The 25,653-nt window shown below is 36.8% G+C and overlaps 1 protein-coding gene across 1 annotated transcript in view; it reads right to left on the minus strand.

Annotated features, from left to right (window-relative positions):
- The window catches only part of LOC128653401 (protein phosphatase 1H), a 149,614-nt gene that overhangs the window by 75,655 nt on the left and 48,306 nt on the right, over positions 1-25,653 (minus strand). Inside the window, exons 2-3 of the mRNA XM_053706652.1 lie at positions 23,467-23,620; positions 2,203-2,523 (exon numbers count right to left, since the gene is read on the minus strand). Coding sequence (XP_053562627.1) covers positions 2,203-2,523; positions 23,467-23,620 — 475 coding nt within the window. The remainder of the gene's footprint in view (positions 1-2,202; positions 2,524-23,466; positions 23,621-25,653) is intronic.

The following is a 25,653-nucleotide window of genomic DNA, read 5'->3' on the forward strand; positions in this document are numbered from 1 at the left end:
TTAGCCTGAGAGACGTTTATCTAACTAAGAAGATATCTGGATGTGAAGCAGACACACATACATAGCTCTCCCTTTAAGTCGGTGTGTGTAATGTGAGTTGTCCCTGTCACAAATATAAATAATAGAAAAAAAGTATGGAGGGTTTCCAAATATGCCAAAAATATCTTTAATGAAAAAATTCAAATCATAACAGGGTCAAAAGAAGCACTTGCTTCTTTTGACCCTGTTATGATTTGAATTGTTTCATTAAAGATATTTTTGGCATATTTGGAAACCCTCCATACTTTTTTTCTAATTGATACATTGGGAGTTTGGTAGTAACTCAAGGTGGGTTTTTACCAGTTGGATTGTTGTGCTGGATTCATTTTTGTTTTCACAAATATAAATAAAACAAAAATCCTTAATTTGCTGGTCATAAATAGCCCTCTCTAGTTTTGCTCACTCAAAGACTAAACATTAGCTCTGCTCCCAGTAGCCATATTTACTGTTCCTAAGTTACCTAATGAAACATGGCCGCAGATATTGTCTACTTAGCAGCTGTTGAATTTTATGCAGAGAATTTGCAATTTTTCTACAACCTATATCACCAAAATAACAAAAAACTATTTACACAAAAAAATAAATACTCTCAATAAATGCTCTACACGTGACAATTAAAAAAGCAACAATTTTTCTTAAAATTAAGGCAACATGTTTAATGTTAAAGGGACACTCAAGTCAAAATTAAAATTTCATTATTCAGAAAGTGCATGCAATTTTAAACAACTTTCCAATTTACTTCCATTAACAAAATGTGCAGTCTTTTTATATTTAAACTTTTTGAGTCACCAGCTCCTACTGAGCATATGAAGAATAAACGTGTATGCATTTGTGATTGGCTGATGGTTGTCACATGGTACAGGGGGAGTGGAAAAAGCCATAACAAAATTTTCAGAAAAAACTCTTTTACTCATTTGAAGTTCAAACTAAGTGCTATTGCATTGTCTTGTTATCTTGCATTTATTGGTTATGCAAATATACTGTGTTGACTGGTCCTTTAAGAGATAAAAAAATAAACATTTTTTAATGCTTAATAGCTCAGAAAATACTGAACCAATGTACTTCATTGAACATTTGCATTCACTAAGGTGCCCCACCAGAGTACCAAATTTGACATAAATTTTCTGGTGAACTTAAAAGGAACCTGTAAAATGTTCTGGCCTTTAATGTGTATTACATTATTTACAAATAGTTCTTTAATCTTTATTTTGTCACTTGAAATAGCTGCTTCTGCCTCTTATATTCCTACCTTTACTGAAAATTTCAGTACTTAAAGTGACATGAAACCCAAATTTTTTCTTTCATGATTTAGATAGAGAATACAATTTTAAACAACTTACAATTTACTTCTATTATCTAATTTATTTCATTCTCTTGGTATCATTTGTTGAAAGAGCACTAATGCACTAATGGTTTCTAACTGAACACATGGGTGAGCCAATCACAATCGTTATATATATGCATCCACCAATCAACAGCTAGAACCTAGGTTCTCTGCTGCTCCTGAGCTTGCTAAGATAAACCTTTCAGCAAAGGATAACAAGAGAAGTCAGCAAATTAAATAATAGAAGTAAATTGAAAAGTTGTTTAAAATTGTATTCTCTATCTGAATCATGAAAGAACATTTTTGGGTTTCATGTCCCTTTAAGTATTGGCTATATTAAATCTATATAAACATGACGCTGCAGAAGAATTTATACTCCCAGTGGAGGTATGAGATAATTGTACTAAAATGTCATCGGAAACACATTAAGGGGAAACCAATAATACTATACATTGCCACTTTAAATTGACATCAGGTTATATTCTTGTAGTCTGAAGATATGAATGAACTGATGAAGCTAAATGCACAGGGCATGGTAGCTAAATCCCTGGTATGATGTGTATCATGACAACATTAAAACTCATTTTACATTCACTCTCCCTTTAACTGAAAAATAAAAGTTTAAATGTTGACTTTCATGTCCTTTTAACTAACATTCGTTCATTTACTAATTGGATAAAAGTGTAGTGGGATAGAAAATGCACGTCTATAATGTGCACAAGTCTGTATCCAGCCTTGTGTGTGACAAAACAAAGGTAACATTAAAAATAAGAACATCCAGACAAAAAAAGAAAAGAAAATCTGGATGTATGACAGTATATAGCACACATGGAACCTACCATCTCTTTAAACGCATTCTCAAGAGCCCCAATAACAAGGCTTTCAGAAAACACTTGTTTCTCAAGGTGGAAGCGAATAATTCTCTCCGGAGGTGGTTTAGATGTTTCCTGATTCTCTGCGCCTGCCGTCTGCTCAGCCCTTGCATCGAGTTCCAGGCAGATGGGAGCAGCAGCTGATTGCTGCAGGATATCTACAAGATCTCTTAGTTGATCACAGATGTGAAGGTGGAGAAGCCTTGAAGCGACCATAGCACAACCACAGCCTGCATGACCGTCAAAAAGGCCCCAATAGTAGAAATGTAACTCACTTTCATTCTTTACCTAACAAAAGGTAGAAGTAGAGATAAATAAAACAGAAAAAAAAGCATCACCCACAAATTAAAATTAAACAAAAACTAAGAGGGACATTAAAGGGATATGAAACCCCAATTTTACTTTAATTTACTCCTATTATCATTTTTTTTGTTCTCTTGGTATCTTTATTTGATAAAGCAGGAATGTAAGCTTAGGAGCCGGACCATTTTTCGTTCAGCACCTTGGGTAGCGCTTGCCGATTGGTGGCTACATTTAGCTCTTTCTGAAACATGAAAGAAAAAATGTGGGTTCATACCCCTTTAAAATAAAAATTGAAATCTACATAAAAAGATATTATTATCATTTATTTGTATAGAGCTGCAAAATTCTGTAGCGCTGTAGGGCTAGATTGCAAGTGGAGCACAATCGCTAGCACAGGGTGGCTTCTATTTTGTGCAACCTGAAATTAAAAGTAAATGGTTAATGGACCAATAAAAACAGTATAATTGCATAATAAACAAACGCACCATAATACAATGCAAAAGCACTTAGTTTTAATTTCAAATATGTAGCAGATTTTTTTCTGACAAAATTATTTCAAAATGAGTTCTATTTTCCTTAACCCTGCATCAGCCAATCACAAAATGCATATACCCTATATGTACAGTATGTCAGTATATTTATAAGAATCTTAGCAGTGCTATCCAAATAATATATATAAGTTTATGGCAGGGTTATAAACACAATACAAAGAAATAGAAACCCTTATCAACCATGCACCTACTAGACCATACAATTAATATAAATACCTGAATTCTTTTATTTAGTTAATATCCATGAACATATTGAACTATATTTGCAATAAAAGGAAACTAAATAAAAGTTTATATGCGTTAAACCAACTCTTAAGATATGCTATCCTTCTTACAAAACCCAGAAAAATATACCTTCACAATTCAGCCTTTTATTTATTTAACACAATGGGATTAAAAACCTTTAACATCCAAGCAATACAATTCTAAACAGTGTTTATAAAACAATAGGATAATATATATATTCTGCTATTTAACTGCAATTTATCCTAATACAAAATTAACTGACAATATCAGAACTTGCATAGATGAGTTACTTGGTCAATCAGACGCAGATTTAAACAATATATATATAGGCTGTGAAATGCTAACTAAAACACACTGTTTCTTTAAATCTATTAAATACAAATTGACTATGCATATAACTTATCTTATAATAAAACTTTTATATACATCACCCAAATAAACAGCAATCCGGTTCCCAATGTTTTGCAACAGATCCAATTCACCTCAGAAATTCAAAATTGGGGTAAAGCATATGGAGTCCATATGGTAGGTGTGTGCTTTTGATTAATAACTGCCGCAGTTACTCCTTTCTGGATCAAAATAACACAACACTTTCTTAGTCTCTATGCTGGGGTTAAATCATCTGATCTTACCCCTCCCCTTTTTGATTATTTATCAGTCATTGGTGAATATTGGAAACGCCCACGGCCTTGTCTTGGATTAGTTCTTCGCAACTGAACATGGATTGGTTTATTTGGTAAATGTGTTGTCAAGGAAATGCATTCTTTGCAACAACCAATCATCTCATGGTTGCAATTCCGCATCATAACACTAGGTGGCAGCAGACGTACAAACAAACAAATACAACAAGACCATCTCTAACATTTTTAAGCAAGTTAAATTTTTTTTTTTTTTTTTTTTCATAAAATGGTTATTTAATCAGATCACACTCTCTGCATTAATCATATATAACCCCAATTACAGATGGTTAATATTAGGTTATTTTTTTCTGATTATTCTGATACCAAATATGTTATATTATTAACATTTTATTTTATTTAGGTAATTTAATACTGCTAATTATTAGTTTAAAATGCATTACAATGTTATCGGTATCCTGGCATTTATATGTGAATAATAGCTTATTTTTAATTCAGTATTGTACTGTATTCCAAGTGAATCCTGTCTATGTAGATCTGAAATAAAAATAAATGTTAATAATCACTTCTCTTCAGGTCCATAAACATCTATTCATGTTCTTAAACACACAGAGGCTAAGATATTCATGCTTTCAAAACATACACATATATATATATCATATATATATATATATATATATATATATATATATATATATATATACACATACACACACACATCTCATGTCCATTAAAACATATACTGTTGCTTTGAAATCATAATGTAAGTCATTTGTCTTCACTGTGTTATTCTAACCCCCGACACAACGTCTGTGTTACGTGTATTCTGATGTTATCATCCAAACAGCCTGAGTCACTCAACAAGTCTGTGCCAATTATCAGTTCCTTTGAAGAATGTTTGTATCTCTCACATTTCTTCAGACGGATCGGCATTTCTCTTGGAGGAAATCCATATATTTGCTGTATCCTGAAACTGTGTTAGTTTCCATTTCCTTTCAAAATTACTTCCCCCAACATTCCTCTAAGTGACTGTTCTGAAATTTGGCAGGCCAAATGTTCCATTGTCTCCCCCTGTGTGTTCAGCATAATTTTACATAATGAATGTGGGAGATCTCTTAGGAACAAACCTTTGTCTACAGACCATGTTCATATCCACAGATCTATTAAATAAAGACAAATATACCTCTATATATTATTTAATAACATTTCAAATACCTTGACATAAATCCCCCTTTCCAATTCAAAAATATGTAGGACACATGTATTTGAATTGGATCAAAGTTAGTGGTATTTGGTGAGGATGTTGACCGTACACATCATGGACAGTCTTCTATGTAGATAGTCTGTCAATTTTGAACCTTCATGTTTATCAGTTAGGCATCTTTAAACTATAGTATGTCTTTAGTTCATTTGGGGATATGACACTTCATTCTCCCTCTATGACTTGTAGTTGGGATCTGGGATGACACGCTCGCAATTGATTGATATGGACCCATTTATCTATGAAACTTTCATTTTTGGGGATCCGTATTTTATAGGCCACTGGAGATATTTTGTCAGTAATGACGAAAGGACCTTTCCATGAGGGAAGAAATTTCTTCTCCCTAACCTGATCTCTTCCAAAGTTATAAAGATAAACTTTATCATTTATTTCATATTCCTTTTTGGATGTTTTGAGATCATAATAGGTCTTAGTGGCAGTTGCGGCTCTTTCTAAATTCCTTTGAGCAAATGCAAAGGCATATTGCAGGTGCTTTCTTAAGTTTTCCACGTATTGATGTGTATTGGCAGCGTCTATCAAATTTTGGTCTGATGTACGGTACAGCAGATGCTGAGGTAGAACCATTCTTCTACCAGTCATCAGCTCAAAAGGCGACACCTTGGTAGCACTACTTGGAGTTGCTTTTAATGCCATTAAGACTAGAGGTAGTTTTACATCCCAGTCTTTACCTGTTTCACTCACAAACTTTTTGAGGATTTTAACAATAGACTGGTTGTAACGCTCTACACCACCACTTGAGGCAGCTCTATAAGCAATATGGAGCTTTCTTTTAACCCCTAGTATTTTCCACATTTTTGTCATTACTTCGCTAGTGAAGTGGGTCCCCCGATCTGATTCGATTCTTTGGGGCAAACCAAATCTGGAAAATACATGGTTGATGAGCAACGCTGCACATGTTTCAGCACTATTGTTAGGTGCACTAATGCACTCTACCCATTTAGTGAACAGGCATGTTACGGTTAACATGTATTTGTTACCTCTTGATGATCTTGTTACCGGGCCAATAAAATCAATTTGTATATCTGACCATGGCATTACCATCCCCCTTTTCTGCAATGGCGCTCTATGCGTTGGTGCAGTGGGTTGGAACTGTGGGCAGATTAAACACCCTTGACAGTAGGTTTGAACATCTTTCAACATGTGTGGCCAAAAAGCGTAGTCACGCAATATTTCGTACGTGAGTTTGGCACCGCGATGACCAGATGTGGGAGCATCATGGGCATGTTGAAGCATTAGACCTCTGAACTTGGTGGGTACTACCCACTGTTGGATGCCAGTTTTGGAGGTTCTAATTAACAAACCATCCTGTAATCTGAATTGTGATCTAGATTTTATTAAGATTCTCAGATCTTCTTTGCCAATACAATCATCTTTTGAGATGGGGTTGCTTTCAGGATCTTCTATGTGTTTATAGAAGATGCCTACAATGGCATCTTCTTTTTGACTAGTGATCAGGTCCTCACTAGGAGAATCCTGACTCCATTGTACCAAGTTAGGCTCACTCTGTTGTTTTGCCTGGTTTCTGGTAATGGCTTCTACCTGAATTGCACCCATTAAATGGTCAATATTAAGGAGTTCTCCAGTTATGGCTCCTTGTTTGGCTAATGAATCCGCAAGGTCATTGCCTTCCTTATCAGGACCTAAAACTCTGGAATGACCCTTGGTCTTTTTCCAGTGTATGGTTAAATCATTGGATACTACCAGATTATCAATCTCGCAGAACAACTTGCCATGCTTGACTGGTTTGTTATTGCTTTTCTGCATGTCATTTCTTTTCCAAGTTGGCAGGTATTCAACAAAACTGTCACGCACATAATTTGAGTCAGTTATGATCACAAATTCATGAATACCATGTTCAATAGCCATTTCAATGGTTTTGAAAACAGCAGTTAGTTCTGCAACTTGACTGGATCTTGGTCCAATGTTGAAACCTACAGATATATTTGGGAATCCATTTGCCCCCGTTATACCAATGCCAGCGACTAATCTGCGCTCATTATCAATAGTGGCATGGTAAGAACAACCATCAACATATACCCAAGGTAATGTTTGACAATGGTCCTCATTGTACATTTTATATGGGGAAAGCAATTGTTCTTTCAGAAAATCATCTTCTGATAATTCTTCCCCAGGATCTCTAGCAGTACAGTCGTGGAGCTCAGCAAGCCCTTGTGCGACTGGATTCTTTTTATTCTGCTTGTAGCGAATTTCTAAGGGCCAGCCTTGTAAGGAAAGAGTCCACGCTGTTATGCGGCTATTAGACAAATTCCCATCTCTTATTCTCTCACTTTGCAAATATAGCAAAGGCTGGTGGGCCGTTTCTACAATAATTTTCTCGCCCTGTATATAGCTGCGGAAATTTTGTAGAGCCCATACAGTAGATAAGAGGGCTTTTTCGCAATCGTTAAACTTTATTTCTACTGGGGATAGATTTTTGCTCGCATAAGCAATGGCTTTGTTCAAATTATCATGCTTTTGGTATAACACAGCACTCATGCTTACATCTGTGTACCCTGTTTCTAAGTAGAAAGGTTTACCACCTTCAGGGTACGCTAAGCAAGGTGCTTGAGTGAGTTTTCTCTTCAGCTCTCTGATGGCTGTCTCTTGAGACTCACTCCAGTGCCATTTCACATCCTTCTTTAGAAGAAGTAGTAGTGGTTTAGCTAATTCCGCATAATTATCAATGAATTTGCGAGAATAATTCGTCATACCCAGGAATGATCTCAATTCCTTTAAGTTAGTTGGGTTTTTAGAATTCACTATAGCTTCCACCTTTTTCTTCTGGGGATTTAATCCGTCAGAGGTAACTTCATGCCCCAAGAAGTTTACACGAGTGCGGCACCATTGAGCTTTTTGCAGGGATAATTTGACACCTGCCCTTTTAAGTTGGCTGAGGACGTGTTTAAGTTCTGTGATGTGTTTTTCAAAGTCTGTGCTTTTGATTAAAACATCATCAACATAAGATAAGGTCCCCCTTTCCAGTGCGTCAGGCATAGCCTTATGCATGAATACAGCAAATTCATGTCCAGAATTTATGTATCCAAATGGAAGTCTCTGGAATGCATACTGAACCTTTTGGAAGGAGAATGCTAGCTTATATTGGTCCTCTTCATGTACCTTTATGGTCCAATATCCCTGTGCACAATCAATGGCAGTGAATATTTTGGATCCCTGCATTTGTGCTAGGCACTGGTCAATGTATGGTACAGGCCAGCCAGACATGTATACTCGTTTGTTTAGCTGTCTTAAGTCAGCACACAAACGCCATTGTCCATTGGGCTTAAGGACACCTAGAATAGGATTATTATAAGAGCTGTGCACCTGTCTGATAATACCTCTTTCTTCCAAATTCCTTATGATCTCTGCAAGAGAATCATATGAGGCTAAGGGAAGTCTGTATTGTTTGACAAATACAGGTGGCGCATTAGGATCTGTTTGTATTCTTGCAATGTGCAAGTCTGTGGTACCACAGTCATAAGAGTCCTTAGCGAAAATATCCTTGTATTCCATTAGGAGTTCTCGCAGCTGTTGGCGTTCATCATCGCTGGAACAGCCATTAGCTAAGGATATTTGCTCTTCGACTATTTGCTGAAATCCTGGAAAGATTTCAGGCTGTCCTATTTCATAGGCTTCTTCCAGTCTAGAGGTGAGATCCCCTTGATTATAATTTACGTTGCTCCCATGATTCTGGGTATTGGGGTAATCTTGCTGTTTGATTGGCTGATCAAACACTAGAGAGGCTTCTTCAATTTTACAGATGCCTTCCTCTGAGCTGAAGGGATAAATAGACTGAATATTAAATAGACCCTCTGGCATAGATGCAAAGGATTGTTCTATTAATTGTTCTTCAGTTAGGTATCCTTCAGGTATTAGCCCAATTACATTATTCTGGAATCCAAAAGTGTAATAACTTGATTCCAGTGCATATCCTATGGTAGTTCCCTTGGATAATGTTATATCCTGTGGGGTCATGTTATGCACAATAATATTTATTGGAACAGTTCCAATATTCACCATAGGAGTGTAGGTTACTGAGACACCCAGATTTTGTATTCTATGGGAGAGGCAAATCAGTGTTTCAGAAGTTTTTAATTTCTGACCTCTCTTTACCTGTAAGGGTAAAAGAAATTTATCAGCCCCAGCAGGAATTATAACATCGCTAGATACCTGCATATTCACAGCATATGGCAATTGCTGGTTTGATTTCAGGGCTGCATTTTCATCCTGAAATACTTCAGGGTCCCCCTTTAACCTGCTCCAGAGGCAAGAATTAATCAGATCTATTTGTATGGCATATCTATGTAAGATATCATTGCCAATGTATATTTGATTATGGGGAGTATTTAAAACTAAAAACAGGTGCTTCACTGACTTATTACCAAGAGAGATAGATAATAAGCACTTAGCTGTGATGTTATAGCTTTCAGACCTGTCATCCAGGCCGTTGACACAGTGGTCTTGGGGAGAAAGATATTTAATCACTTTAGGTTCAGCTATTTGCTCTAATAAACCTTCGCTTATATAGCTAGCTTCCTGTTTTAAGTTTATTTTAGCATACTTGGTTTTACCAAGGTCATGTACTTGTATAGGGATAAATAGATCCTCTTTAACTCTCTCAATCCCTGTGAGGTATTGAGCATGGTCTCCCCCTTTAGGGATTTTAGGATCCCCCTTGTGGAGTGATATGGTTAATATATCGCCATCTAGGGAGATATTCGCTATCTTTCCAGGCGATATTTTAAAAGTATTACCATCAGAGCCACTAAAAGGAGTCTGATCATCTATTTGTAGAATAGTGATTTCAGGTGTAGAGTTATTCCTGAAATGAATCTCCACAGCATCTGGTTTCTCTTCCACCACGTGACAGCTGTGTCGGGTGCGAGATGTACCAGATTTTTCATAATTGATAGGCCGTTTAACTTGCGACCAAATTACATTATTTATGCAATCAATTATGGTGCTTAATCGCTTCAGGAGATCACTACCAATAATTAAACGATCAGTTGGCAGATCCACTATAATGACAGGGTGTCTTATGACCCTGTTCCCCAATTTAAATTTTAACCAGGCAATACCGTAGACTTTTAGGGAATCACCCCCAACACCTATCAGAGAACCGTCAAATTCTTTTATTTTAGGTTTGTGGGGTGTTAGCTCATTTAGCTGTGTGTAGTACCTGTGGGATAAGATAGTTGCCTGTGACCCAGTGTCAATTAATCCCCTGATAGGGTTGGAGACTGAATCTTGCAGCTCAACTAGTACATAATATCTTCCTGCAGTTTCTATCATTTCACACATAAAATTTGCATTCTTGTACATCTGTGGGCTTCGCCACGTTTTACCTGGATCCGCTGTGTCATTCGATGCAGAGGAAATTTCATACCTACCTGTTTCCCCTATGACAAGGTCAGCTGGGTTCTTGTGTACTGCATCTGTAGAAATAATGTTAAGAGAACACTGCAGAGGAAAAGTTTGGTTAATTTTTCCCGGCTGATGTCGCTCATTGTCACAGCTAATTTGTCCGTTTCCGGTCTGTGGGGAGATAACATGATTAGTATCATTGATATTTATTACTACATTTTGTATATCTCTCCCCTCCCCTTCAGGTGATACTGCAGTATTTATGACTGTGCCTGTGGTCCACTGCTGACCACTGGCTGTACCCCTAAAAAAGTATTGTTCGGTTGCTGAGCCGTAGATTTTTGACTCATATTAGCGATTTGTTCACTCAACCGATTTAATTGGGTAAACAGCATATCTACCTGATTGTACAAATTACCTCTACCCCTGGGCCTATCTCTTGGTGCCCCATTGTACTGATTCCTGGACCATTGGGTTCCCTCAGAATCAGGGCCACTATTTCTATTCTGGCGTGGTTGCCCCTGGGGTTCAGCTTGTTCAGCATTAGTACTTTGGGGAGCATTATATACCTGGGGTGTCTGGTTACCCTGAGAATATCTTCGCCGTCTATTGTATCTACCCTTGCGCGGATACCAATTATTTGGTGAGTATTCTCTTTGTGAGTAATTATTCACCTGATTATGTCCCCCACTTTGGTTATAGTCTCCCTGCGCCTCAACCTGTGTAGGGGGAGGGGCAGAATTAAACCTCTGTGGAGATGGCCTGTTTTGACTGGCCACCTCTGCATAAGTCCTCTTGTTAGACTCCAAATTGAGGGGGCTAGGTGACACCCTAGTTTCTGCCACAATTTGGGGTTTTGACTCCTTTTTAACCCCCTGCTCACTGGACTGCTGAATAGAGTATAACTTCGTACTCTCTTTGATCAGCCATTCCAATGAGCAGTCCTCATCAAAATCTCTAGCTAAGTTGATTTTGATGGGTGTAGGCAATGCTTCAAAAAATAAATTTACAAATTCTGAGCCATCAAATCTGGGATTATCTTCAGCCATACTGTACGCATTTTTCAATACAGAAAGGAATTCGACTGGACTCTGATTCGCACGACACTTTAAACCATATACCGCTATCTTTGCGGCAGTTTTAGTGCGATATTGCCCGAATTCTTTTCTGCATTGTCGTTTTACCCCATTCCAGGAATGAATATTCATATCCTTTAGTGAGGCAAAGAATTTGTGATGCTTACTGTCAAATACCCAAGGTAGAAATTCAATTTTCAATTTCTCACTTGTAACATTCATTATAGCTAACGCATTTTCAAAAGCCTGTAAATGATCAATTACAGATGTTGTTCCCTTATTGGAGAATATAGGTACTGCGCGTTGTACGAAAGTGATTATTTTATGGGAATCATAGACTTTATCAGACATATTTTGGGATTCTCTGTTAGAGTTTCCCTCCCCCGCATCAGCTGCGCTACAGCTGTCCTCTGGATTTACATCCTGAGGGGATTGTCTATTTGGGAAATCTACTTCTGACCCGTTAGGGGTCATTTGTCTATGTTGTTCTATATATTTTCGTACCTCGTCCCTGACGCGTTCGCTAAAGGAGTTAGCATTATCTGTATTATTCTCATTGCTAATATAGGGGTTTTCATTATGGCGATATGACCTTTTTAAATCGCTTAGTTCTCTCTGGCTTTGCGCAAGCTGTTTATTTAAATCTTGTATCTGCGCGATTAAGTCCATATTGTGCTTATCTAAGGTGGCTAGGTTTTGGGCAAATTCATCCATTTTATTTTTGGCTATTTTTAAACCCTCTTCGCGTCTGCGCGAGGAACGAATACTATTTTCTAGCTCCTGTATTTGCAATCGTTTGTCTGTGACACAAAACGACATTTCGTCAATTATGCATATTAAAAGGGGCCAGGATTTTAGTATTAGTTCGTCTCGCTTTTTGGGAGCTTCGCATTGATTAATCATTAATAATTCCTGGAAGAATTCATTCTCTTCATTCCACATATTATTATTAACGGTAATATTTTTAGCCCTAGTTTCAAGCATATCCATAAAATCATTTAATTCACCCGCAATATTAAACTTCCCTTTAAGGTAACTTAAGATATCTTTCTTAAGGACCTGACCTTTAGTAATAGGTATGGTTATGGGACCAATTTCATTGCTATGTATAGAATTAAATGAGTCACTTCTGGCTACAGACATTATTATATTGGTTTAGTACTTAGTTAAACTAAAACGCTAATACAATTTTTGCCAATAAAAAGAGAGAAGGAAAAATTTTATATTTCAAAAAAAAAAATATTATTAATTTTGAAATATGAAAAATTAATATTCCAAAATATGAGAAATTAATATTTTTGATTAACTTTGAAAATATGAAAAATCAATATTTTTGATTAATTTTGAAATATGAAAAATTAATATTTTTATTACTTTTTCAAAATTAATCTTTAATAATATTTTAAGATATTAATGTCAATCTCGAAATATGAAAATTAATATTTCAACTTTTCAAAAAAAAATTATATCTTTAAAATATTAATATCGAAATATGATTTTTTTTTTTTTTTTTTTTTTTCTCTTTTATAATAATTTCTATTTACTTACAAATATATTATATCAATTATGATGGAATATTAATAAATCTCAGAAAAAGTGCCTCCAATTATTATGTCAGTATATTTATAAGAATCTTAGCAGTGCTATCCAAATAATATATATAAGTTTATGGCAGGGTTATAAACACAATACAAAGAAATAGAAACCCTTATCAACCATGCACCTACTAGACCATACAATTAATATAAATACCTGAATTCTTTTATTTAGTTAATATCCATGAACATATTGAACTATATTTGCAATAAAAGGAAACTAAATAAAAGTTTATATGCGTTAAACCAACTCTTAAGATATGCTATCCTTCTTACAAAACCCAGAAAAATATACCTTCACAATTCAGCCTTTTATTTATTTAACACAATGGGATTAAAAACCTTTAACATCCAAGCAATACAATTCTAAACAGTGTTTATAAAACAATAGGATAATATATATATTCTGCTATTTAACTGCAATTTATCCTAATACAAAATTAACTGACAATATCAGAACTTGCATAGATGAGTTACTTGGTCAATCAGACGCAGATTTAAACAATATATATATAGGCTGTGAAATGCTAACTAAAACACACTGTTTCTTTAAATCTATTAAATACAAATTGACTATGCATATAACTTATCTTATAATAAAACTTTTATATACATCACCCAAATAAACAGCAATCCGGTTCCCAATGTTTTGCAACAGATCCAATTCACCTCAGAAATTCAAAATTGGGGTAAAGCATATGGAGTCCATATGGTAGGTGTGTGCTTTTGATTAATAACTGCCGCAGTTACTCCTTTCTGGATCAAAATAACACAACACTTTCTTAGTCTCTATGCTGGGGTTAAATCATCTGATCTTACCCCTCCCCTTTTTGATTATTTATCAGTCATTGGTGAATATTGGAAACGCCCACGGCCTTGTCTTGGATTAGTTCTTCGCAACTGAACATGGATTGGTTTATTTGGTAAATGTGTTGTCAAGGAAATGCATTCTTTGCAACAACCAATCATCTCATGGTTGCAATTCCGCATCATAACACTAGGTGGCAGCAGATGTACAAACAAACAAATACAACAAGACCATCTCTAACATTTTTAAGCAAGTTAAATTTTTTTTTTTTTTTCATAAAATGGTTATTTAATCAGATCACACTCTCTGCATTAATCATATATAACCCCAATTACAGATGGTTAATATTAGGTTATTTTTTTCTGATTATTCTGATACCAAATATGTTATATTATTAACATTTTATTTTATTTAGGTAATTTAATACTGCTAATTATTAGTTTAAAATGCATTACAATGTTATCGGTATCCTGGCATTTATATGTGAATAATAGCTTATTTTTAATTCAGTATTGTACTGTATTCCAAGTGAATCCTGTCTATGTAGATCTGAAATAAAAAACATAATTTATGTAAGAACTTACCTGATAAATTCATTTCTTTCATATTAACAAGAGTCCATGAGCTAGTGACGTATGGGATATACATTCCTACCAGGAGGGGCAAAGTTTCCCAAACCTTAAAATGCCTATAAATACACCCCTCACCACACCCACAAATCAGTTTAACGAATAGCCAAGAAGTGGGGTGATAAGAAAAAGTGCGAAGCATATAAAATAAGGAATTGGAATAATTGTGCTTTATACAAAAAAATCATAACCACCACAAAAAAGGGGTGGGCCTCATGGACTCTTGTTAATATGAAAGAAATGAATTTATCAGGTAAGTTCTTACATAAATTATGTTTTCTTTCATGTAATTAACAAGAGTCCATGAGCTAGTGACGTATGGGATAATGACTACCCAAGATGTGGATCTTTCCACACAAGAGTCACTAGAGAGGGAGGGATAAAATAAAGACAGCCAATTCCTGCTGAAAATAATCCACACCCAAAATAAAGTTTAACGAAAAACATAAGCAGAAGATTCAAACTGAAACCGCTGCCTGAAGAACTTTTCTACCAAAAACTGCTTCAGAAGAAGAAAATACATCAAAATGGTAGAATTTAGTAAAAGTATGCAAAGAAGACCAAGTTGCTGCTTTGCAGATCTGGTCAACCGAAGCTTCATTCCTAAACGCCCAGGAAGTAGATACTGACCTAGTAGAATGAGCTGTAATTCTTTGAGGCGGAGTTTTACCCGACTCAACATAGGCAAGATGAATTAAAGATTTCAACCAAGATGCCAAAGAAATGGCAGAAGCTTTCTGGCCTTTCCTAGAACCGGAAAAGATAACAAATAGACTAGAAGTCTTACGGAAAGATTTCGTAGCTTCAACATAATATTTCAAAGCTCTAACAACATCCAAAGAATGCAATGATTTCTCCTTAGAATTCTTAGGATTAGGACATAATGAAGGAACCACAATTTCTCTACTAATGTTGTTGGAATTCACAACTTTAGGTAAAAATTCAAAAGAAGTTCGCAACACCGCCTTATCCTGATGAAAAATCAGAAAAGGAGACTCACATGAAAGAGCAGATAATTCAGAAACTCTTCTAGCAGAAGAGATAGCCAAAAGGAACAAAACTTTCCAAGAAAGTAATTTAATGTCCAATGAATGCATAGGTTCAAACGGAGGAGCTTGAAGAGCTCCCAGAACCAAATTCAAACTCCAAGGAGGAGAAATTGACTTAATGACAGGTTTTATACGAACCAAAGCTTGTACAAAACAATGAATATCAGGAAGAATAGCAATCTTTCTGTGAAAAAGAACAGAAAGAGCAGAGATTTGTCCTTTCAAAGAACTTGCGGACAAAACCTTATCCAAACCATCCTGAAGAAATTGTAAAATTCTCGGTATTCTAAAAGAATGCCAAGAAAAATGATGAGAAAGACACCAAGAAATATAAGTCTTCCAGACTCTATAATATATCTCTCGAGATACAGATTTACGAGCCTGTAACATAGTATTAATCACGGAGTCAGAGAAACCTCTATGACCAAGAATCAAGCGTTCAATCTCCATACCTTTAAATTTAAGGATTTCAGATCCGGATGGAAAAAAGGACCTTGTGACAGAAGGTCTGGTCTTAACGGAAGAGTCCATGGCTGGCAAGATGCCATCCAGACAAGATCCGCATACCAAAACCTGTGAGGCCATGCCGGAGCTATTAGCAGAACAAACGAGCATTCCCTCAGAATCTTGGAGATTACTCTTGGAAGAAGAACTAGAGGCGGAAAGATATAGGCAGGATGATACTTCCAAGGAAGTGATAATGCATCCACTGCCTCCGCCTGAGGATCCCGGGATCTGGACAGATACCTGGGAAGTTTCTTGTTTAGATGAGAGGCCATCAGATCTATCTCTGGGAGCCCCCACAATTGAACAATCTGAAGAAATACCTCTGGGTGAAGAGACCATTCGCCCGGATGCAACGTTTGGCGACTGAGATAATCCGCTTCCCAATTGTCTACACCTGGGATATGAACCGCAGAGATTAGACAGGAGCTGGATTCCGCCCAAACCAAAATTCGAGATACTTCTTTCATAGCCAGAGGACTGTGAGTCCCTCCTTGATGATTGATGTATGCCACAGTTGTGACATTGTCTGTCTGAAAACAACTGAACGATTCTCTCTTCAGAAGAGGCCAAAACTGAAGAGCTCTGAAAATTGCACGGAGTTCCAAAATATTGATCGGTAATCTCACCTCCTGAGATTCCCAAACTCCTTGTGCCGTCAGAGATCCCCACACAGCTCCCCAACCTGTGAGACTTGCATCTGTTGAAATTACAGTCCAGGTCGGAAGAACAAAAGAAGCCCCCTGAATTAAACGATGGTGATCTGTCCACCACGTTAGAGAGTGTCGAACAATCGGTTTTAAAGATATTAATTGAGATATCTTCGTGTAATCCCTGCACCATTGGTTCAGCATACAGAGCTGAAGAGGTCGCATGTGAAAACGAGCAAAGGGGATCGCGTCCGATGCAGCAGTCATAAGACCTAGAATTTCCATGCATAAGGCTACCGAAGGGAATGATTGTGACTGAAGGTTTCGACAAGCTGTAATCAATTTTAGACGTCTCTTGTCTGTTAAAGACAGAGTCATGGACACTGAATCTATCTGGAAACCCAGAAAGGTTACCCTTGTTTGAGGAATCAAAGAACTTTTTAGTAAATTGATCCTCCAACCATGATCTTGAAGAAACAACACAAGTCGATTCGTATGAGACTCTGCTAAATGTAAAGACGGAGCAAGTACCAAGATATCGTCCAAATAAGGAAATACCACAATACCTTGTTCTCTGATTACAGACAGAAGGGCACCGAGAATCTTTGTGAAAATTCTTGGAGCTGTAGCAAGGCCAAACGGTAGAGCCACAAATTGGTAATGCTTGTCTAGAAAAGAGAATCTCAGGAACTGATAATGATCTGGATGAATCGGAATATGCAGATATGCATCCTGTAAATCTATTGTGGACATATAATTCCCTTGCTGAACAAAAGGCAATATAGTCCTTACAGTTACCATCTTGAACGTTGGTATCCTTACATAGCGATTCAATAATTTTAGATCCAGAACTGGTCTGAAGGAATTCTCCTTCTTTGGTACAATGAAGAGATTTGAATAAAACCCCATCCCCTGTTCCGGAACTGGAACTGGCATAATTACTCCAGCCAACTCTAGATCTGAAACACAATTCAGAAATGCTTGAGCTTTCACTGGATTTACTGGGACATGGGAAAGAAAAAATCTCTTTGCAGGAGGTCTCATCTTGAAACCAATTCTGTACCCTTCTGAAACAATGTTCTGAATCCAAAGATTGTGAACAGAATTGATCCAAATTTCTTTGAAAAAACGTAACCTGCCCCCTACCAGCGGAACTGGAATGAGGGCCGTACCTTCATGTGAACTTAGAAGCAGGCTTTGCCTTTCTAGCAGGCTTGGATTTATTCCAGACTGGAGATGGTTTCCAAACTGAAACTGCTCCTGAGGACGAAGGATCAGGCTTTTGTTCTTTGTTGAAACGAAAGGATCGAAAACGATTGTTAGCCCTGTTTTTACCTTTAGACTTTTTATCCTGTGGTAAAAAAGTTCCTTTCCCACCAGTAACAGTTGAAATAATAGAATCCAACTGAGAACCAAATAATTTGTTTCCCTGGAAAGAAATGGAAAGTAGAGTTGATTTAGAAGCCATATCAGCATTCCAAGTCTTAAGCCATAAAGCTCTTCTGGCTAAGATAGCCAGAGACATAAATCTAACATCAACTCTAATAATATCAAAAATGGCATCACAGATGAAATTATTAGCATGCTGGAGAAGAATAATAATATCATGAGAATCACGATTTGTTACTTGTTGCGCTAGAGTTTCCAACCAAAAAGTTGAAGCTGCAGCAACATCAGCCAATGATATAGCAGGTCTAAGAAGATTACCTGAACATAGATAAGCTTTTCTTAGAAAAGATTCAATTTTTCTATCTAAAGGATCCTTAAACGAGGTACCATCTGATGTAGGAATGGTAGTACGTTTAGCAAGGGTAGAAATAGCCCCATCAACTTTAGGGATTTTGTCCCAAAATTCTAACCTGTCAGGCGGAACAGGATATAATTGCTTAAAACGTTTAGAAGGAGTAAATGAATTACCCAATCTATCCCATTCCTTAGCAATTACTGCAGAAATAGCATTAGGAACAGGAAAGACTTCTGGAATAACCGCAGGAGCTTTAAAAACCTTATCTAAACGTATAGAATTAGTATCAAGAGGACTAGAATCCTCTATTTCTAAAGCAATTAGTACTTCTTTAAGTAAAGAGCGAATAAATTCCATCTTAAATAAATATGAAGATTTATCAGCATCAATCTCTGAGACAGAATCCTCTGAACCAGAAGAGTCCAAAGAATCAGAATGATGGTGTTCATTTAAAAATTCATCTGTAGAAAGAGAAGATTTAAAAGACTTTTTACGTTTACTAGAAGGAGAAATAACAGACAAAGCCTTCTTTATGGATTCAGAAACAAAATCTCTTATGTTATCAGGAACATTCTGCACCTTAGATGTTGAGGGAACTGCAACAGGCAATGGTACATCACTAAAGGAAATATTATCTGCATTAACAAGTTTGTCATGACATTTAATACAAACAACAGCTGGAGGAATAGCTACCAAAAGTTTACAGCAGATACACTTAGCTTTGGTAGATCCAGCAGGCAGAGGTTTTCCTGTAGTATCTTCTGGCTCAGATGCAACGTGAGACATCTTGCAATATGTAAGAGAAAAAACAACATATAAAGCAAAATAGATCAAATTCCTTATAAGACAGTTTCAGGAATGGGAAAAAAATGCCAAACATCAAGCTTCTAGCAACCAGAAGCAAATGAAAAATGAGACTGAAATAATGTGGAGACAAAAGCGACGCCCATATTTTTTGGCGCCAAAAAAGACGCCCACATTATTTGGCGCCTAAATGCTTTTTGCGCCAAAAATGACGCAACATCCGGAACGCCGACATTTTTGGCGCAAAATAACGTCAAAAAATGACGCAACTTCCGGCGACACGTATGACGCCGGAAACGGAAATGAATTTTTGCGCCAAAAAAGTCCGCGCCAAAAATGACGCAATAAAATGAAGCATTTTCAGCCCCCGCGAGCCTAACAGCCCACAGGGAAAAAGTCAAATTTTTGAGGTAAGAAAAAATATGATAATTAAAGCATAATCCCAAATATGAAACTGACTGTCTGGAAATAAGGAAAGTTGAACATTCTGAGTCAAGGCAAATAAATGTTTGAATACATATATTTAGAACTTTATAAATAAAGTGCCCAACCATAGCTTAGAGTGTCACAGAAAATAAGACTTACTTACCCCAGGACACTCATCTACATGTTTGTAGAAAGCCAAACCAGTACTGAAACGAGAATCAGTAGAGGAAATGGTAAATATAAGAGTATATCGTCGATCTGAAAAGGGAGGTAAGAGATGAATCTCTACGACCGATAACAGAGAACCTTATGAAATAGACCCCGTAGAAGGAGATCACTGCATTCAATAGGCAATACTCTCCTCACATCCCTCTGACATTCACTGCACGCTGAGAGGAAAACCGGGCTCCAACTTGCTGCGGAGCGCATATCAACGTAGAATCTAGCACAAACTTACTTCACCACCTCCCTTGGAGGCAAAGTTTGTAAAACTGATTTGTGGGTGTGGTGAGGGGTGTATTTATAGGCATTTTAAGGTTTGGGAAACTTTGCCCCTCCTGGTAGGAATGTATATCCCATACGTCACTAGCTCATGGACTCTTGTTAATTACATGAAAGAAATAAATGTTAATAATCACTTCTCTTCAGGTCCATAAACATCTATTCATGTTCTTAAACACACAGAGGCTAAGATATTCATGCTTTCAAAACATACACATATATATATATCATATATATATATATATATATATATATATACACATACACACACACATCTCATGTCCATTAAAACATATACTGTTGCTTTGAAATCATAATGTAAGTCATTTGTCTTCACTGTGTTATTCTAACCCCCGACACAACGTCTGTGTTACGTGTATTCTGATGTTATCATCCAAACAGCCTGAGTCACTCAACAAGTCTGTGCCAATTATCAGTTCCTTTGAAGAATGTTTGTATCTCTCACATTTCTTCAGACGGATCGGCATTTCTCTTGGAGGAAATCCATATATTTGCTGTATCCTGAAACTGTGTTAGTTTCCATTTCCTTTCAAAATTACTTCCCCCAACATTCCTCTAAGTGACTGTTCTGAAATTTGGCAGGCCAAATGTTCCATTGTCTCCCCCTGTGTGTTCAGGATAATTTTACATAATGAATGTGGGAGATCTCTTAGGAACAAACCTTTGTCTACAGACCATGTTCATATCCACAGATCTATTAAATAAAGACAAATATACCTCTATATATTATTTAATAACATTTCAAATACCTTGACAAGTATATTCTGTGAACTATTGCACACTCAGTAGGACCTAGTGTCTTAAAGTGTGCATCTAAAAAGATAATGGAAGAGAATTTAGTGTTCCTTTAAATATTCTAGTCATAGCATCTTAACTTATTCAAAACTTTTTTAGTGCACCCCATACCTTAATGGATATCACACAGAGTGCTATTAAAGTGGTGAGTTACTGCACTCAAGCACAACAGATTGGCCAGGGTGCAAAATTTTAAAATGCTGACCCACCAACATACTACCTAGTGATTGCTGAATCAGTGCAATAGCTTTTTTTTTTTTATTGGTGTCACTTATTTGCCACAGCAGGGGACATGTAATAACACTCAAGAGGCTTTTCATGGGCCTATAGACACTCATGAAGTAGCTGAGAAGCCATATTGTAAATGTGAGATCATTTTCAAAATGTAATATCGCTTTGCCTGTATTTCCCACAGCTTTGTTAGTGGCCATTACTGACCATTGCACAAGGTGCCAAAAACATAATATCTCAGGCATGAAATGAGAACCGCTACGTACGTGGGAAAAGAGTAATTAAAACACGTTGGAAAGACTTGCAGAACGGTTTATATAAAGGTTTGTACGCTGTGTATCTGTTTTGTTAGGTAAAGTTGTCTTGCTAGGTACAATGAAAACGGTGCTTTGAGAGGCTGGCCTTGGCCATTTCAGGGAGTTTTAGTGTCCGCCTACTCATCCTGGCACGTTATGCATTTAACCCCACAAAGGAATTAAAACATAGATACAGTCCTGCAGTAGCAGTCGCAAATCTCCAGAGCGGGAATTTTCCTATTTGTTTAACCCATTTGCAGGGGTTAAATATATAGGCAAATACAAACAGAGAGAGAAATGCTCAATCAGGAATGAACAACAGCTCAGTAGCTTTTTCTGTAGCATGGTAAGCACCTGGGAGCAGCCTCTTTTAGCCCAATTGTGCTTTTCATAGAGAGCTTTTCTAAGGTATATCAGTCTGATCCCGCCTAAATCCAGCTCCGAAATACCAGGCAAACCTCCTTTGAACATGACAATCCCAATACATAAACCTAGATTACAAATGCAGTGCAAAAATATTTGCACAATTGTGTAACATCAATCAATATCAGACCACATAAAATGTTTTTAAAACAAAGTAACATTATCTTTAATGCAATTGTTTTTCAGTAGCCAAACTCCTTATTTTGAGGAGCCATAATGTAGGTAAAATTTGTTTTGCAGTTCTTATTAGTTAAAGCCACTTAGGAAAATAAATGTGGCAGGGTTAGATTTGAGAAGTCATTAGGGTGCATTTCAATTAAGAAAATACTCAATTGTCATAGTTAAAAGGACAGTCTAGTCAAAATTAAACTTGCATGATTCAGATAGGGCTCGTAATTTTAAACAACTTTTCAATTCACTTTTATCATCAAATTTGCTTTGTTCTCTTGGTATTCTTTGTTGAAAGCTAAACCTAGGTAGGCTCATATGCTAATTTCTAAGCCCTTGAGGCTGCCCCTTATTTCAATGCATTTGGCAGTTTTTCACAGCTAGAGGGTGTTAGTTCATGTGTGTCATACAAATAACATTGTGACCACACCTGTGGAGTTACAAACGAGAGAGCACTGATTGGCTAAATGCAAGTCTGTCAAAAGAACTGAAATAAGGGGGCAGTCTGCAAAGGCTTAGATACAAGGTAATCACAGCGGTAAAAAGTATAATAAAATAACTGTATTGGTTATGCAAAACTGGGGAATTGGTAATAAAGGGATTATCTTTCTTTAAAAACAATAACAATTCTGGTGTAGACTGTCCCTTTAAATTACATGAAAAGGAGGAAAAATAAATAATGAAAGTATATTGCAAAGTTTTTTTCATTACGCGTAACTAAACAGTTTATATAAAAATCTCAAGGTGTTTACTGTCCCTTTAACTGACCATTTGTAATATGAGCAGAAACAGCAAACACTGCGCTAACCATTCAAAGTATAGGGCACGCTGAGAAAAAAAAATGTTGGTCCTGGTAAGATTCTCTGGTAAACCTTTATTACCATCCACTTGTAATACCTTTGTGCAGGGCCGCGCTAAATATAATGTACTCTGTGCTATCTGTTGCGCTCCACTTATAATCTATCCCATAGAGTTTCATGTCATTAGTGCAAACATTACACGCACTAACACGTTTTTGTACTACAATGTCTCGCTCCTGGATGTTCCTCATGGTTTATGGCTTCTCTAAAAAAAAAAATTAATACATCTATAATAGCCATTTTGGGTCATTTTTAATATATATCGCTAACCTTATGTACGGTTTGTGGTTCAGGCTTTGCTGTCCTGTCAGTGCTCGGCCATTCCTTATGGTGGTCACTAAGTTTACCATCTCTTTTTTCCACAGTCACAAATTCACAGCACGCTTGGTCTTCATTGTGTTGGCTTTTTCCTGCATTTACCACTCTAAAGAGAAATAAAAATAAAAAATGTTATAGATCTTTATAACTCGCACTGTTTTACCCAATAAAATCTTAGCTGCGGACACTTGTCTTTAGCTCTGTATAGAGTAAACATATGTTATGTGCACACACAAAGCTCACAGCTATTTGCATTATATAGACATAGGCCAGCTATCATAGACTATCCTATTATATCCTTACAGACCCTTCTATGATAATCACCCATGCATGGACTAGATCACCTCTCAATTCTTTCATAGTGTATATTCCAACAAAATCATACCCTCATTGCCCTACACGGTTTACTTTTTCATACCTACACAAAATACCCATTATATTTATCCTAACTATATCTATCTATATACATATTTATTTATATATATCTTCCTGTCATTAATATATAGGCCATCAAATTATATGAGTTATATCCATTCTAGTTATGACAATCCATTTACAAGCCAAACCTTCTACACCAATACCCATATATCTTCATTTCAGACTCATTTAACTTCCATCACATTCACACATAACATTATATTATCTACACTACCAAGCTTTAAATATGGTCTAAAAGACATTTCTATGATAACCCCAGATGTTTATAAACAAATGCTTATCATACCCACAGATTCATCCAATCATAGCTGGATAAAACTTCTCATGATCGCCATTCCCTTCCTCTATAATGCAGGCTGAGTGAGAATTAAAATATAAATTTAAAGGGACAGTCTAGTTAAAATTAAACTTTGATGATTCAGATAGGGCATGCAATATTAAACAACTTTTCAATTTACTTTTATCATCAAAATTGTTTTGTTCTCTTTGTATTCTTTGTTGAAAGCTAAACGTATATGCATATTTCTAAGCCCTTGAAGGCCACCTCTTATCTCAGTGCATTTTGAACAGCTTTTCACAGCTAGACAACGCTAGTTCATGTGTGCCCTATAGATAACATTGTGCTCACTCCGTATTGTTATTTATAATTCAGCACTGATTGGCTAAAATACAAGTCTGTCAAAAGAACTGAAATAAGGGAGCAGTCTGCAGAATACAAGGTAATCACATAGGTAAAAAGTATATTAATATAACCGTGTTGGTTATGCAAAACTGGGGAATGGGTAAGGGATTATCTATCTTTTTAAATAATAACAATTATGGAGTAAACTGTCCCTTTAAGCCTCTTCATTTTCTTGATTATCACTGACCATCTATTATCGTTTACAAACACTTCAATTCAAAGGACTAAGGCTACTTCATTCTCCTAAGCCTTCATTAATATAATCTATACTGACATAGGCGTCTACATTTTATTAAAACAAACATCTACAATGTCAACATAGCCCTTGCTGTCACATACTGTATACACTAAGGGGCATATTTATCAAGGTCTGGCGGACCTGATCCGACACTGCGGATCATGTCCGCCAGACCTCGCTGAATACGGCGAGCAATATGCTCGCCGTATTCAGCATTGCATCAGCAGCTCACAAGAGCTGCTGGTGCAACGCCGCCCCCTGAAGACTCGCGGCCAATGGGCCGCCAGCAGGGGGGTGTCAATCAACCCGATCGTACTCGATTGGGTTGTATTGTGGCGATGTGTGTCCACCTGCTCAGAGCAGGCGGACAGGGTTATGGAGCAGCGGTCTTTGTGACCGCTTCTTCATAACTGCTGTTTCTGGCGAGTCTGAAGACTCGCCAGAAACAGGGGCCATCAAGCTCAATACGGAGCTTGTTAAATAGAGCCCTAAGTGTGACATGAATCCAAAATAATTATAAACTACAGTACTCATCATCATTTTATCATCTGCTTTTACACTCCCCTGTACCATCTGCACATTTATCGCCTGCAAAATCCCCTGTACCATCTGCACTTGCACCCCACAAATCATCTGTGCATGCATCCGCTGTACAATCTGACAATACACCTGCCATAGCATTCCCACATACCATCTGCACATGAATTCCTCGTACCATCTGTGCAAGCATCACCTGTAAAATCCAAACGACCATCCCCAGTTCAAAAAGATAACTCCCATT

This window comes from Bombina bombina, chromosome 3, assembly GCF_027579735.1.
Source record: "Bombina bombina isolate aBomBom1 chromosome 3, aBomBom1.pri, whole genome shotgun sequence".
NCBI lineage: Eukaryota > Metazoa > Chordata > Amphibia > Anura > Bombinatoridae > Bombina > Bombina bombina.